Raw genomic sequence first — 17,325 nt, 5'->3', positions numbered from 1 at the left:
TTAGAATGGTAATGTCTCGTCGCCCTTACGGAATTTTACAATTAGTGTATATAGATAGCTCGGTTATCTTTCGCGGATGCAATTATACCAAATGATTAATTTGACTATTGAAGTAGCTATAGGTACTTAGATTAGAGCGTGAAATGAGAGTTAGACGGCAGATTTAACTAGGCCAAAGGGAAACGATTTGTATTTCCTATTCCTTCACCCTGTCCCCCATCTCTTGTTGTTAGTTTGTGCTTTCGCGCAGTCTCGTACCCCGTCTCTACTTACATCACATTCTCTCTTCGATCTCCTTCTCCTCCCTTTGTTTCTACACACAAATACAAACACACGTGCATACATACATACATACACACATGTATACACATATAGAGATAAGATATTTATTATTTTATAACGGAGACGATTGTACATGGCTGTAATATGTTTTAGCCAAGTCCGAAACCGAGGTTGGGAATAAGCGACTATTCGCTTTTGATCTCGTCCCGGCGCATCTCCTTGCGATGCCTCTGTCGCAGGACGTTTGAGCAGATTCAGCCTCCGTCCATAAAAAAAAAGAAAAAAAAAAGAAAGGGTTCAGTCTCTTTACAAAGCGTCAAATTCCGCGGCGTTTTCGTAAAGGAAAAATGGGTTTCCCTTTGAAAACGGGTCGAATTTAACAAATATCTTGCGATAGACACACCACGCATAAACGCGTTAATTAAGGCTTCTTTGCGCATACGTATGCTATAGGCGAACGAAGGAAAATTATATTTATCGAAACGAGTCCGTTAGAAACCTCCTGAGTGACATTTTCTCCTCCCCCGACTGTCGTGAAAATTAAGGATATCAAATAATCATTGTAGCGCACGTGTACATGAATAAGTTATATTCTCTAATTTAAACCAGGAATAATAATAAACATGATATGCAATGGAATCAATGTATGATCATCTTTTATTTCCTTTTATGCCTTGTCCTTAGAACATATACTAAGGCCTTGTCACTATCGAACAATTATTCTTATTTAACTTCTTGAATATAACAAAAAATCCCTTCGATTTATCGTATAAATTCGCAAAGTAAACGTTCTGCAATCTGTAGTTCAATTATTAAATCATGCAATTGAATTCTTAAAAAGATAATAAGAAAAAGATTTAATTAAAAATTAAAAAAATTAAAATTACTATAGTTTTAAGTTTTTAAAATAATTTATATTATATTACTATTATATTTTATAGTTCTTAGAGTTTAAATTGGCATTGGTGAAATTAAAAATAAATTTTTATGTGCGATACACATGATATCTACTCGGCAAAAATCAATTCAATTGAACATGTATCTAATAGACGCTGATTTGCTATTTTATAATATTGCCGACATGATACTGCATATCTGTACACTATAAAATTCTTGTATGTTCTTTTTTTTATTAAAACTATTATTTGATATTATAAATACAGCTTTGGCCATAAGTTTAAAGCACCCCCACAAACTGACGTAAATTCTGTATTTAGCAAAAAGAAATTTTAAAAAGTTTAATTAAAAAATAGTTTTTATAACAATTTTAATATTTTAGTAGTTTTCCTTTGACTTTTATTAGAAAATTATTTTCCCAGAAAAAGCAATAAATTGAGTGTGCTTTATACTTATGGCTATAATACATAAGTCTTGTATATATCATTTTACTAAAAAAACAATGTTTGTAGTGTAAAACTTAAGACTTATATCACCATTGACAAACTACACATCAAAACGATGCGCAAGACATTAAAAAAATTTTCTTCAGTCGCATTCTTTTAATAAATCGTAAAAGTAAAGCATTATACTTTATATTATCTAAAAGGAACGAGCGTGCAAACGAAGAGAGAGAATTGTATCTCTTTACAGAGATAACGATTTCAATTTATCCGCCAACGTCGAAACTGTATCGACAAGTATTTCCTCCTTCTTCGCCTTCCACAGGAGATCCTGCGTTTCCTTCAGGTGCTTCATTACGTAGTCGTCGGTGAGATACGGCGCTGTACCGCCACCGTCTTTTTTCTCGTAAATGAGAAACCATTTGATCATATTTCTGTATAAGTTGTCGTAGAAAATTTGCGGCGTGTTAAAAGTCTTGCCCATCTCCGCGATGATCATTTCCTCCAACTCGAACTCGGAGGGCTGGTGTACCATGAACACCAACTTTCTCAAAAAGCCACGTATAAAATTGTCGTCTAGTGCTATGCCATTTTTTTTCATAAAGCCAATATGTTTATTCATAATGCCATACAAGCCTATCATTACTCCTGGCTCCTTTTTTAATACGTTTATGTCAATGCGATATCTTATGCCCTTCCCCTCGAAACTGTAAAGTTTATCATTCTCTACTGGCACCAAGAACTTAAATCCACTCATAGTCATGTTTGTAAAAATCGTTAGATCCACGATTTGATCAGGCGTAATCTTCTCGTAGCTGTAGACCATGTTTATGTAGGATTTGAATAAATAAAACAGACTGCCCAGACGATGCAACTTATTCTGGGATGTCAAATAGTTAGCATTTATATTGGAGTTCTTCTGTAAGGACCTCTTGTGCTTGATCTGTATGAAACGATACATATATTTTTGATCGGAGGTGCTTCCGTCTCCCTTCAGTGTATCATTAGTAGTGTATTTCAAAACCAAATCGTGAAATCCACGCGCATTCGCTACTTCCGTAGCCAACCGCCAATTGCTGATTTTTGGATCGTTCTGGCACATCAGCCTCCATGTGACCCAGGTTAACAACTTCATCTGATACATCACACCGCTGGTGCTGCCGGTTTTTAAGTACGAGGCTGCATACTGGTCGTTCGATTCTGCGGAATTAATTATCTGCATTACTATAAAACTAAGATGACGATATGTACACGGACAAAATTTTATTTTAAAATTTACCCTGAAAATCATGTTAATTGTGGGACAATATGGTATCCTCTGTTTTTTTTTACTATGCACAATAAATTTATAATAGTATATATTTTACAAAACAGTGAAAATCACATAAAATTTGTCGACATACTATGTTGTCCCACAATTAATATGATTTTCAGGATAAATTTTAAAATAAAATTTTCTCTGTGTGTATAGATATACATATACATATAATAAAAACTTATGGTAATGATTTTTGTTATATAACGAAAGAATTGTAATCGTTAATAAATAAAATATTTGCCATTTTATAGGCGTAAACATTGTAACTATTATATAAAACAGAATTTTAATACAAAGCTTGTCAAATTTGATAACGGAGAAATATTAATTAGTTACTTCTAATATTATTGCATATATAAGAAATGATGCTACGTAATGTTTGCTACAGCATTGGCGTTTTATAAAAGTTAAATTTTTAAAACATATATTTTACAAGTATTAAAACTAGAAAAAAACTTGATTGAAAGTTAAGATAAATTTTAAAATTATTAGAATTAAATAATATCTTACAAAGAAAGGGACTCAAGTGTCCCCCTCTGATTTTAATGAGCTTTAAATGTTGTTTTCTAGATAAAAATAAGGAACATTTTTGTATAATCTTACCCCACTTTTAAGGGGTAAAACTTTCTTTAGAAAAAAGAAATCTTTTCTATTTCGAAGTGAATATCGTCAAAACTATAAGATAGAAAAAAAAATGTTTAAAATAAAAGTTGAATGATTTTAAAAGTATTTAAAAATTTAAAATTAATTAATTTTTTATTGTTTATTTTTAATGTTAATTTTTTATTTTTATAACTAATTTTTCTTTCTAAGGAATATTTCACCTCTTAAAAATGCAAAGAAGCACGTATACAAAAACATGTATCCCTTAGAATGTATCCCTTTAGAAGATAATAAATCGAAGATAAATATTTGAATCCCTTTCTTTGTCAGAATTAATAAATATTAGTAGATTATTATAAATTAATTTAGGAATTGAAAGATCTATATATGATAAATCACTATATATGATATATATGATATATATGATATATATATCTATATATATCGCAATGTCAATTACAAGGATTGATAAATCAACTGAATTGTTTGAAAGAATTTTAGCGCAGAATAAATCTGGCACAGAAGAAATGCTGATAAAGAAGAAATATGAGCCGCTCGTTAAATGACATATGATTCTTAGTGCGATTAGAGAGAGCGAAAAAGACCCTCTATGTGGACCGTATTGTCTGCTGTCAATTCATTTCAAGAAATGCTTGTTCAACAGCATTGTGTGACTTTACATTTATGTTATTTGATTGGGGAGAAAGAAGAAGCTAAGATAATTCGGTATTTATTGCAAACCTTGACAAAGAACTGTATCACGTGTTGTTATAAGTCATCGAGGTTGCGATTATATATAGGGGCAATAATGATATCACATTTGATTACACATCGGTTTCCGATTATTTTGTTTATTAAAGGCAAACAATGACTAATGGGAAAATTGTAACTATAATTTATTTTAATTTTGATGCACACAAAGTACAATTTTATATACATAGCGTATCCTTGCAAGACAAGTTGCATAAATCAAAATTTTTCGAATTTCGTATCACTTTTCGTGATTGAAGGTCGATGTATCTATCTAGAACACGATCCTATATATAATACGAAATTTGAAAAAATTTTAATTCGTCACTTTTCTTGCAGGAGCATGATTTGTACATATAAATATATATATTTAATTATATATATATATATATATATATATATAAACTATAAATAAATATAATCTATATATGAATTAAAATGTGAATAATAGTTAACTATTAATACTTCTATTATTGCTTTAATTAATAATAGAATTAGAATTCGAAAAATAATTGTAACAAATAAATTATAAAATGTACGTTGCAAATAATTCATCAGCAATAACGAGTTCAATTCGTTCTGATGTTGTTACAGGAAGGAAAAGGAATCGAGACGATGTTTGCGTCTGCGATGTAGATATGCGTCAGCGCTAAAGGTAGATTAAGTGTAAAGCGGTTCGTCTGATACGCCGAGATCGGCTGCACCGCGATATTGTCAACATCGATTGATGTTAGCCGGCACGTGCCGGAATCTTTGTTCGCAGTAAAAATACCGTAGCATTGCAACGGTCGTCGACGTTAAGCACACCTGACGATCACGATAAATATTCGAATTGCGAAGTGGTATAAATGCGTAAGTTATTAAAATGATTTTCTACGGATTTGAAAGAGAGTTCGTGTTTTCGAAGTATTGTTAATTCTCACTTCGCTATTGTGTATACGCGAGCGCATCTATTTTTAGAGTTATCTCATATCCTGTTTCGACAAAATGTATTCAATAAATGGAAGATTCATCCATTTATCAACAATTGCATGACATCGGTAGATGAACCAACGCAATTTAGACGATTAAAACGGAATGGAATGTGACTAAAATCTAAAGAGAAAATATTTGATAGAACTATACATAAGTTCTCAAATTTTAACGTGTTATCAATTCTAAATGTAGAAGAACTATTCTTTAAATATTCTAACTGCATGCAGTTATGGACAAAGAAATAATATAATGTTATTGTATGAAAAGTGATATATAAAAAAATATATATATGTTCTTTGAAAGATATATATATATATATATATATATGCGTAAAGCATGATGCAACTGCGTATCGTGATTGGAAGGTTTAGGTGATATAATGTTTCATAGAGAAATATTCTGCAGAGAATATTCTTATTTTATATTTAAAAAAAAAAAATATATATATATATATATATATATACACATGCGTTAAAGCATGACGCAACTGCGTATATAGTGATTGGAAGGCTTAAGCGATATGACGCTTTTTAGAGAATTCAAGAGAGAATATTCTGCATTCACACACATTGCGTAAGTATTCGGCTTGGCGCTTAATTGCATCTAACAATAATGACACTAACGATTACGTATAAATTTCGAAATCACCGATCTTCCGCGATTGCTGCATTGCAACAGAACAAGCATGGCAAAGTTAATACACATACACGCGTACACATACATACACGAGAATGCCATTTATCTCCGTTATACATAAATCTACATACAAAACTGCAATAATTATATATATAGTATATACTGACCGATCGCGTTGGCATGAACCTTCTTGGCCGGTTTCGTTTTCTTATTCTCCATCTGTCCGATGTTCTTAATGCTCGTTAAAACGGATTTAGCACTCTCACTCGTCCTTTTCGTCAGCGAATGCACCGATATTCCAGTTGGATCCGATCTTAACTTATTCGTTGCGTGGCATCGATTCGTCATATGCGCGACGATTGCCTCTCGAAGACTGAGGGGAACCGGGAAAGCCCCGAGCGGCACAATGACTCTCTCAGGAATCCCTGCATAGTGCATTCCCTGCGGTGCATATGGGTGGGAGGAGAAGGTCGAGTGGTCGTTGCGCACACTTGAGAAAAAATATTTAGAAATGAAGGCGATAATAAAGATAACAAAAGCAGCCTGCTGCCTGACGGTTGGGAATGAATGAATGGACGTGCTTCAGTATAATATATTTCTTTAGAACGTACTTCTATCTATCCGTAGGGTATTTAAAAAAAAATTTACGACGAGAAACGTAAAAGACATACAATAAAAAAACTGTACAACTGAGAATTGAGACGCTTCTCTCAAAAGTAACCGAACTGCCAAAATTCAGTATTTTACAGCGTTAATAGTTTAATTATTAATTAATAAGTTAATTATTAACTTATATAAGTTAATCACTCTTCTAAAATTATTAACGTTTTAAAATAGGAAATTTAATTTCTGCAGTTAGTTATACTTTTGCGATAAGTGCCTCAATTAACAATCATCGATTTTTAAAATTTATTACATTAATAGTTATATTGGATGTCTCAGATTTTAACGGTCAAACTGTATTAATGTGTATTTTTAAGAGTGAACATATAATAAGAAACAAATGCTAAATGAATATATAGTTCCCATACAAGATTGATTAAGGTGCAGGTTTTATCGCTCAACTCGATAATGTGACGTTGTCACATAAACGTTACACAATCGCACATGTACAGTCTATGCAAAATGTTTTTATTGAATTATTAGTATGGAGGGACTAACTTTTGACTGAGACTTGCTCGATAAAACCACCTTAAAAAGTTGAAATAAAAAAATATAAGTGTCGCGAATGAAAAAAAAATCTGCTCTTATTTCTAATAGTATACAATTATACATATACGATTTTATTAATGTTCTCTTTGAAAATACCGTTTCGTCTTTTATCAATTTCAAAGGGAATACATGCGATACGAGAGATTGTTTTTCACAAAAAAATTGTACAGATCGATGAAGCAGATTTTCGACAAAGAAAATATTTTTAACTGTTTTAATGAACATGTCGAAGCATGCGGATATAAATGATTGATTGTCTGGCGCAATCCCTTGGCCTTCAAGATTGTGAGATCTCACACTAAATTTTTTTTGCTATAATTTTTTAATAAAGCTCTTATGAATTTATATTTACGTAGCATATTTTTAGTTTGTCCATAGAATACTGGCGCAAAATTTGGCCATTAAAATCTAGGAGACCTTGTAATATCAACCTATACATGGCAATAAAATATTAATATTCAAATATTCCTTAAATAATTATAATTGTAATAATTACAGAAAGAATTAGTAATTATTATAAAATTATTATTTAAGAAATAATATTTTTATGTCAATATTTTACTTGTTTTTTTTTTAAATTGGTTTTTCATTGCAAGGATAAAGAAAGATAAAGATCAGTTTATTTCTCGGAAAGATAAGTAAAATAATATCGATAATGAAGCAGTAATTAACGTTTATCAATTTGTTATCAACATTTATACGGAATATCCCTATAAGAATATGTCATATCTGTCGTGTTACCACAACAAATTTATAATTATAAAATTCAATCGAATCTAGAGACATTTTCAACTCAAATGCTCTCTAGGGAAATGTTAATTTTTATACAATGGTACGCTCGTAATGTTCTACTGTAATATGAATGTTATGAAATATATGAAAAGCATTAATATAAGCGTTATAAAGAGGGGAATCTCTCTTTCAATTTTGTATATATTTGGTATGCTTACGCACATATAAAGATTAAAATATTGAGTCTGTTATTCTATATCTTTTTTTTATTAAATGTCATATCAAATAATTTAATCATTTTCATGAGAATTGTGGATTAAGGTTGAGAACTGGAAAAAATTGTATTTCCCATTTTCTTTTTGATAGTACTTTTTATTTTGAATATTATATCTGGCGAATAATAATGATTACTTAAATAAAATCATGTATTACGATAAATGAAGCAAACATCACTATGTACATATAAATATTACATGATTCGCTAAATCGCATTCTACCGGAATGCACTCTATGAGTGGCAGCTTATATAATCTACGCGCGGAAAAATCGTTTTAGCGTACTAACTGCGAGATATTGTTAAAACTTTTACTTTCAACATTCCCTTTCAACACTATATTGGAAAAAGGCGCACTCTGTTAAAAATTCAACATCTGAATTCATCGGACAATCTAACATCTCAGCTTGTAGCAAATAGTGCTATTAGCTCACTTATACAAACATGTGCTTTGTATTGTAATATGACGCGCAAAATCGGTCCCGATGTGTGCGCTGTCAATTTTCGTAAGGCGAACATTACCTGAACATCGAGGACAATCAGTGGGACTCGGAACAATCTATTTAGGAAAGCAATTATTTAGGAAAGTCACACAGGAAATGTCGCCAGTAGAAACGATGTCGGTTTCACGATTTTTTTTACGATCCAATCGCATGTAACGCCACATTAAAGATCATTTTGTTTTTTTAAATATATTTTGCCCTTTCTTAACGGCGGTTTATAGTTTACTTCAGATATACTTAAGACGTTTAAAATAATCTTAATGGAGATACATGCTTCTTTTATACGTATTCTATGCAGGGTACATGTATTTTTTTTTTTTTTTGCATCGACTGTGTGCTGAAAATTGCAGAATCAATGAAAGATAGATCCACGAAAGGAATGGAAGATAGAGGAAAAATTATGTATATAAAGAGATCTCTAATTCTTTAATAGATAATATAAAAATCTGTCGGAGATATATTCATTTTCAACCATTTATGGGCATAAATTATTCATGTAACTAGGCAGCTCTCATATATCTGTATTACTCTTATTATTTACGATCAAGCAACTACTACGCGCGAATTCAGCTATTCTCAATTAAAAAAAAAGCTTATGGAAGTTCTTACTGGCGAAACGTCTTCTAGGAAGACTCTCTTTTATCGAAAAATCTTATTAATATAATCTATAGTGGAAAAAGTATCATATTATGCACGAGAAATCTGGAACACGTTGCTTTTCGAGAGATTTAATCTCTCTATGTCGAATCTCTCGTCGCAATATCTAATATGCATATGCGTAAATATATAGGCTAGTTGTAAAAAGCAGATGCAGTACGCAAACGGAACTTTGTAAACACTAACAAGAATATATACAACTATCGGAATATCTTTTACTGTCTTCGTCATAAAATGTCATGAAAACAAAATTATGACCCCGTATTCTTATTGCACATTTAATGTTAAATGTTTTATGTAATCCATAATCATAATAATTGTTATGTATGCGCTTAGAAAATTATACACACTGAAATATTGTTCTCACTGCAAGCAAGAAGAATATTTGTTATTGCTTCCAGAATACAAGTTTGGCTAAAAAATATGTGATATATAAGAAGTAACCTTAGTAACGGTATTTTAAAATTATATTCTTCATTTTTCGTAATTTTTTTTTATGAATATAAACTAGAAACAGAAAAATGAGAGGAAAAAAGAAGAAAAGGACAAAGGAGAGAGAAAGAGAAAGGAGAGAAAGGGAGAAAGGCAGAGAGCCACATTTAATACTAAATGTGCAGCGAGTATCCTTCAAATGCATATTGAACATCAGCAAATCTATCGCATATTTCATACGGACAATGAACATCATTAAATATGCGCACTCATAAGTAACTGTAGCGTACACTGAGAATAATCGAGAAATATTAGAATGGAAAAATTATTACTTCATTAAAACTTGCTACACCGTTTGATTCATTTTCAGATCAGTGTTATGCTCCGTTGCGTCTTCCATCGAGTATCTACACATTTCAACATCCTCCGCGTTCTCCTCTGTCTTAACGGAGTCGTCAGTCACACGATCATTCTCGGTCTTACACATTTCACCCGATGTGGTAATATTATCTTCTGTTTTGATTTCTTGCTTAACTGTAAATGCCTGCTTCCTGGCTTTAGGATCCTTTTTCGCGGCGGTATCTGTTCTCTCCCTCTCATACATAAACGTTTTTCGTTTCCTCCGCATCGGCTTGCACACCTTTTTGTACAGCACATTCATCTCCTTTACTCTACTAGTCGGGATCGTCCAGTCCATCTCTTTAGCCGTCGTGTCAGAATTTCGTGTTGGATCCATGCTGCTTTCATATTCCGCAATTTCCAATCCCAACTTTTTCATCACCGCGACCATTATCTCGTCGACGTTGCCGTTAATAATCAAGTCAGCTTTCTTATCCTACAAATCGATACATTTTTATTTTTCGGTGGCGAAATCGCGAAAGACTTTGTGCGCTTTTACAAATTTATACCGTGTTATAATCTTACATGTTTCGTCTGCTGCAGATTGCATATGACGAGACGGCCTCCGTATTTTTTCGTATATAAAGGCAAATTACCACTTGGAATAATTTGTAACGTCGTTCCCAAGCATATACTTAGATCGGCGACACTAAAAGAATGTCGGTATAAAGATTCTATTTGATATTGAAATGTAACACAAAATGTGCTGTTTTAGTATTTTCAAACATTTTTATTACAGAACCTGAGACATTCCACAAGCCATACTAAAATCATGTATGCTATTACTTTAACATAATTCTTGATGCAACGGATGTTAAAGTTTGCACGCACACTAGCTTCGAGTGTTTTATAATTATTAATAGCAGAAATTATAATTATTATAATTTCCGCTACTCTGAATGCTGATATATAATCACTTACCTGGAGTGAAGATCAGACAGTGTCAAGTCGCTGTCTGGCAGATTGTGCTCCCAATCGAGAATGGTATCGTGCATTCGGCCACGGCACGGGCGACCACCTATTTGTTCCGATCTGCATACAGTATCCAAGGATTTTTTCCCCACGCTTTTAGTCGCAAAATTACGAATAAATTGTCTGCAAAATATAATTACAAAATTCTCAGCACTTTTAATATTTTTATTATAAATATTATAATAAAGCTGATAACAATTGATACCGTAACACTTTATTCGACTGAATTTTTCTCAGCGGAATTAAATATGAGTATATATATTTAATATAATATATTAATTAAAACTAAATCATTCGTAATTTTTTTATATTGCTACATTTCCTTACATTTCTTTTTATATATTTTTTTATATTATTATATTTCCTTATATTATTTATTTTACTTTAATTATTCTTTTGTGTTTATACAAACCTGCCACATTTGTCACATTGCTCTGTAAACATGTTACCATGCAGCTCAGCAAGATACTGCCTCGATATTCCTGATCGTAGATGTAGTCCATCTATATTCTGACTTATGATAAACTTTATTTTTTCTAAAAATAAAAAAAGATAGAATATAGAAAGGAGAAAAAAAACAGATGTTTAGAAAAACATTTTTTTTTTTCAAGTCTATCTGCCAACACTTACTGGCCTCTATCAGTTTTTTCAATGCCATGTGCGTCTTTGTAGGGATCGCTTCATCAAAAGAGATGTTCATGGAAGGTTTCAAACCCTTTTGTTCCAATGTCCATACGCCATTTGTACCCCTAACGCAAAGAAGGCTGTTGCTCAAATTGATACAAACACGTGTCATGTTCCAATTATGGAGTTCTCTATTTGCTCAATTTATAAATAACTATAAACTTTGCTTATGTATTTATACTTAATTTTTTTTTAATTTTAAATATTTTATAATATAAGCATTCAACTGTGCAATCGTGTAATCAGACTTGAGACACAAAGTTCAGACAAGTTATAAAAACAAGTTAGAAAAGTGTACATTTACGTTTGTGTATATATATTTAAAAATATATTAGAATATATTGGAGAAAGATTCTCCTTTATAAAAATGCATAACGACTTAGCGCTGCTACAATATGTTTTCATCCCGTACTTAAAATCTTCAAAACTCCTTTCGTGCGTCTCTCCTTCCAGGTGTATCCCTATATACATCGGACCGCAGTCTTCGCTGGAAGCGGATGTGAGAGTGGACAAAGGGATGACGGGAAGTGGGCTCACAGGAGTGCGAACAGGTGTGCAATTCATAATCTCGAGAAACAATGCGATAATCACCGAAAATCGGGAATACCCGCCGCGGTGCTGATGCCGGCGCCTGTGTGGACCACGACGTGACGCGCGCCTTGTATCCATTCGGCCAGGAGACCACATTTCAGACGAAGAGTCTCGACGCTGTCGTATCTCTGCAAGCAAAGTGGAGCAGAATGAAGGAAAGAAGAAAAAAAGAAAAAAAAACAAAGAGAAAAAAAAATAGTGCGTCACTCGACTCCGCGAGGACGACGGGGGAGTGGAAACGCCATCGCCGCGTTCACCCGCGCGTCGCCGAAAAAACATTCGTGGAACGAAGAAGAAAGAAAAAAATCTCGTCCCGCCGAGTGTGTGTATATATATATGTATTTTTTTTTTTTACCTCCTCCAGTCCCAGCACTCCTTTGTTTTCGTACGGCGATAACCCGTCCGCGTAGCTCGATGACATCTTTGCGCGTCCGCGAAGCCCTAGGTGAGTCCCGTTCCCCGTAATCTCTAATCACGACGCCTCGAGGGAACGCCACGAACGGCGATACGTGCCCGTCGTCTCACGCGAAGCGGGTACGACGCGATTTCAGTCGCGATCCGGCCGCCCTCCCATGTGCCAGACGAATACGTAAACAATATGAATCGAGAGCTAATGACCGCGTGCTGTTATGTTTATACGCTACGAATGACGATAAGTGATAGGAAACTCGAGACCCGCGGAGAACGCATTCTGTTTTATAGACTGCACTGCATGCAACGAAATGGCACTTGAACAGAAAGAAGATAATAAACCCCCCGGGGCATGCGCCCTGAGCCGCGCGCCGTAGGAGCGGCGGTCGGCCGTTCCGGACGCCGCGGACGCTCGGGTGCGTCTCGCGTGCATTCATTTCATGCACGAGCCATTTTGACCGACCGCGCGGTGCGGGAATTTCGAACCGGCCGGCGTACTCCTTTGGCGTGTCCTCGTCGAGATCGGACGCTCCTCATATCGAAGGCTGCTACGTGAAAAGTCGAGGGTGCTTATCACCCTTTCTCGTCTTTGTTATGTAGACAGGAAGATAAATTACACATCTATAATGTATAACATATAAAATAAAATAAAATTTATCTCTTTCTATATATAATTCTGTATATTATTTATATAACTATTAATTGTTAATGTATTAATATATATGTATATACAATAATTAGTTTCTAGGGTTGGGTAAAGCAATATTTTTTTTAAACTAAATTAAATTAAAGTTGATAGCTTATAAAATTATTATTCAGTTACGTTAAAAATTAAGAACGATGAATTATTATACAGTTAAGATACCACCTACAATCAGAGTAGTAAGTCGTAAACAGTAAGAAATTGACCAATCATAGTCAATTATTTTTATTATATTCCACTAAATAATTGATCAATTTCTCACGGCTTACGATATACACTATTCTCATGGTAGATGGACGCTTTAGAAATTTTATTGCAGACAGTATAGACACTTGGGCAGTTGAACCGCGACCCTTGGTTAGACGATCTCGAAAGTTTAATTAAACTTAATCGCCGACGAAATTAAACTTGACTGCCGAAATCACGCTCTCGCTCTCGAGGAATTGTTCGTATCGAAGGAGCGCTTGCCCCGTTGACGATAAAAAAAGTAATCGCGCGATTCGTCAGAAGATTCGGCGATGTGGAAATGAACTCAGGTGGCGTCCCGCGTCCACTCCCTCGTTCGCACTCTTTCGTCGCACTCACCCACGCACGCCGCGCCGTCCGTCCGTTCCGCCCGCCCGTCCGTCCCCCGCAATTTCGATTCTCCGGCGCCCTATATCACCTATATCTATATGTAGGACTTCCGTACACGTGCTGCCGCCTGTCGCCCGGTGGTCGCGTTAAAACCGCCGCTCCGCTCGAGTACACCTGCTTGGGCCGAGAGAATTGAGGGGGAACGCGCGCCGCTACGAAGAAAGATGCGGGGCGCCAGGAAAAAAAAGAAAGCCAACTACTGAGTTAGCTCCAGGTCGAGCATGCGGTCAGTCGTCGAGGGAGACGTTGCGTCGGTTCTCGCGTACAATCGGCACGTATACATACCTATACATCTACGTGTATTATCGAGAAGGAAAAAGAGAGGGAGAGAGAGAGCGAGTCGGGCGCGTTACGTCGATGTGTGCGATCAGATGATTCAAGAAACACTCCCCCTCTCTCTTTCGTTCTTTCTCTCACTCTCTCTCCCTCCCACTCTCGTGCTATCACCGCGTCTCTCTCTCTCTCACCCTCTCCCTTTCTTCTCCTCTCACTCTCACCCACTCCGGACTCACACCCTCTCCGGTATATAACCTCAAACCGTCGGCGAGCTCGTGTCGCGTCGCTTCGCTCGACGATCCGGCCGTGTGCTTTCGGCCACGGCTGAAACCGGGTTCCGGATGTGCGTGGCGCGGTTCCTGCTGGTCGCAGCGGGTGTTAGTGAGCTCCGGCGGTTTCTCACCACATGCGACTCGTAAGTACTCTGATCTCGTTTCGGCTTTTTTTTTCTTTCTCTCTGTCTCTCTCTCTCACACTCTATCTCTCTCGCCTCTCCCCTTTTCCCGTTCTCGTGCCCCGCGGTCATCGCGCGTCCTCGACGAGTTTTTTTCCCTCCTCGTGCCGGGTGAACTGCCGGGAGTCCGGTATGTATTATACGGCCTCTTCGCCGACATATCTTTCCCCGGCGAAATTTTCGCGCGTGCCGCGTGAATTCCGGCCGGGAATACCCCCTCCCGCGCGCGCGGGCGCGCGCGATTTCGGAAACGTCGTTCTCGTCGAGTTCGCGGAACGGAATCCTCCCCGCGTGTGTGTCCCTTCGGCATTTTCCACGGCGACCGTACGTCGCGCCGTGCCTTTCTTTTCCCCCCTTTCCCGGTGCGTAGGAATTTCATTTCACGGAGAGCGACATCTCCTCTCGAACGTTCCCGTTCGAAACGTTGCCTTCGGGATGTTGGAATGCCGCTTTTAGATCGCGGAGCGTGCGGTCGCCTCGGTTCGAGCTGAAAGTAAACCAAAACCGGAAAGCGCGTCTATTTTAAGTGTTGGAGTGAACGCCTCTCTGCCTTCTCGAGTAAAAGAATTTACGGACGTCCCTTTGGCGGGTGGCCTTTTGACGGAGGTAAACATTTCCTCGCGCACTCCTCTGATTGTCGTTAGATATCTTTCAGATTTTTGCTTTTCGTCCCACCTTTTCTCCAGAGACGGGAGAAAGAGAAAAAATCTAGTTTCTATTAGTGTTCATTAATTTGCATTAATATTAATATTTACACACACAATTCTCATTTTGATCTATTACTACTTTTGAATAGATTAACTTTAATCTCTTTAAGTTTAACTTACCCTTTATCTTCTTCTAATTCTCAAAGCTAGGAAAAGATAAAAAATAATACCAAGACTAAAATTAATCTACAATGATAGAAATGAATAATTGTAATTGTTTTTGATCAATCTCCGATTAATTTATCATTAATATCTGTCTGTCTCGGATTGTCAATTACTTATCGTTTGACGTATGAAAAGAAAGATTTGATTAAGAGCGACGTGTTACGTGGCAAATTTTTCTCGGATTATTCTGTGTCGGTCGAATTAATCACTCCATATGCTAAAAGGTTTTAGGAATCGTTCTTCCTGAATCTTAAATATTCTCACGTCGCTTTTGTGTGACTAGAACAAGATTGAAGTTAATCTACAATGATAGAAACGAATAGTTGTAATTGTTTTTTTTTGATCAATCTCCGATTAATTTATCATTAATATCTGTCTGTCTCGGATTGTCAATTACTTATCGTTTGACGTATGAAAAGAAAGATTTGATTAAGAGCGACGTGTTACGTGGCAAATTTTTCTCGGATTATTCTGTGTCGGTCGAATTAATCACTCCATATGCTAAAAGGTTTTAGGAATCGTTCTTCCTGAATCTTAAATATTCTCACGTCGCTTTTGTGTGACTAGAACAAGATTGAAGTTAATCTACAATGATAGAAACGAATAGTTGTAATTGTTTTTTTTTATCAACCTCCGATTAACTTGTCATTATTTGTCTGTCTTAACATGGATTGTCAATTACTTATCGTTTGACGTATGAAAAGAAAGATTTGATTAAGAACGACGTATTATGTAGCGAGAAATTTTCCTCGGATTATTTCGCCGATCGAATTAATCCGCTCCATATGCTATAGGGTTTTCTCGTTCTTCCTGAATCTTAAACACACGTAAATATTCTCACGTCGCCTTTGCGTGTATAGCGCGTATTTTTCCTCAAACGAAAGTTCTCTCTCTCTCTCCCGGGGATTTCGCTCGCGGATTTCGATCTCTGCCACTGAACAAACGAAATAATTAGGAACGGTCGGCCACGCGCGCGTCTCCGGTGCTAAATGACGCGCTAAATAAACGAGAACGCGAGGCTTTGTCTCCGATGATAAAAACACGCGCGTGTGTTTTTTTCCATATCGAGCGACGATCCGGCTCCGCGCCTAATAATACTCGTGTCGACGTGTGCGGGCTCCGCTTATCGAAGCGCGCGTTACTTCGCGCGAATTGCACGAGCGCTTTGTTGCGAAAGAAAACAATTATCTAGGATGAGATTCGAAAATCAATAATATCGTACACGCGGGCTGTTCCGAGTTGTTTGACCAAGAGTAGACGAGGTATATATACGCCGGGTGCCCCGCTTATCTAGTTATGGCACCGTACCCTGCCTTTTTCGCTTGATGTCACAACAGGCTAACACACGGAAAGTTTATTTTATATGTATGAAATAGTGTCTTTAGACGCGTGGCGGAGGCTGCCTCGGCCGACAGGCACTTTAACAAATTTGGTTCGGATTCTTCCGTAGGGAAATTGTCGTACAGTTTATATAAAATAACTATTAGATATAAATTATTATGTAAAATAACTGTTTTTTTTTATTATTACAATTTTTATACAAAACGTGTATAAAATTGTTACAGAAATTGAAATAAATATTAGAATTATATATATTATATATATATATATAT

General features: G+C 35.8%; 3 protein-coding genes across 6 annotated transcripts in view; 1 reads left to right on the top strand and 2 right to left on the bottom strand.

Annotated features, from left to right (window-relative positions):
* Positions 1-911: 911 nt before the first annotated feature.
* Positions 912-6,365, bottom strand: LOC105454511. The gene is made up of 2 exons (XM_011697181.1): positions 6,072-6,365; positions 912-2,822 (listed from the first exon to the last, which is right to left on the bottom strand). Exons 1-2 carry the CDS (start codon positions 6,340-6,342, stop codon positions 1,867-1,869), a joined length of 1,227 nt encoding a protein of 408 aa, XP_011695483.1. The 5' UTR covers positions 6,343-6,365; the 3' UTR covers positions 912-1,866.
* Positions 6,366-8,255: 1,890 nt separating this feature from the next.
* On the bottom strand, positions 8,256-13,125 carry LOC105454510 (NAD-dependent protein deacetylase Sirt6). Of its 2 annotated transcripts, XM_011697179.1 has the most exons (7): positions 12,716-13,125; positions 12,361-12,488; positions 11,716-11,834; positions 11,498-11,621; positions 11,035-11,208; positions 10,639-10,762; positions 8,256-10,549 (listed from the first exon to the last, which is right to left on the bottom strand). In XM_011697179.1, the coding sequence occupies exons 1-7, from the start codon at positions 12,779-12,781 to the stop codon at positions 10,061-10,063; spliced, it is 1,224 nt and encodes a 407-aa protein (XP_011695481.1). In that variant the 5' UTR covers positions 12,782-13,125; the 3' UTR covers positions 8,256-10,060. The 2 variants fall into 2 exon arrangements, with proteins under 2 accessions (XP_011695481.1, XP_011695482.1); XM_011697180.1 differs by lacking the exons at positions 12,361-12,488; positions 12,716-13,125 and adding an exon at positions 12,182-12,351.
* Positions 13,126-14,205: 1,080 nt separating this feature from the next.
* LOC105454509 (beta-1,3-galactosyltransferase 5) overlaps positions 14,206-17,325 on the top strand; it is a 15,443-nt gene continuing 12,323 nt past the window's right edge. Inside the window, exon 1 of one of the 3 annotated variants that reach the window (XM_011697174.1) lies at positions 14,206-14,381. The gene's annotated coding sequence lies outside the window, so the exon portion shown is untranslated. The other 2 variants (XM_011697172.1, XM_011697177.1) reach the window with 2 other exon arrangements.

This window comes from Wasmannia auropunctata, unplaced genomic scaffold (genome assembly GCF_000956235.1).
Source record: "Wasmannia auropunctata unplaced genomic scaffold, wasmannia.A_1.0 LD335985.1, whole genome shotgun sequence".
In the NCBI taxonomy this organism is placed as follows: domain Eukaryota; kingdom Metazoa; phylum Arthropoda; class Insecta; order Hymenoptera; family Formicidae; genus Wasmannia; species Wasmannia auropunctata.
The sequence above is the reverse complement of the archived record's forward strand: the minus strand, read 5'-3'. Positions and strand labels throughout refer to the sequence as shown.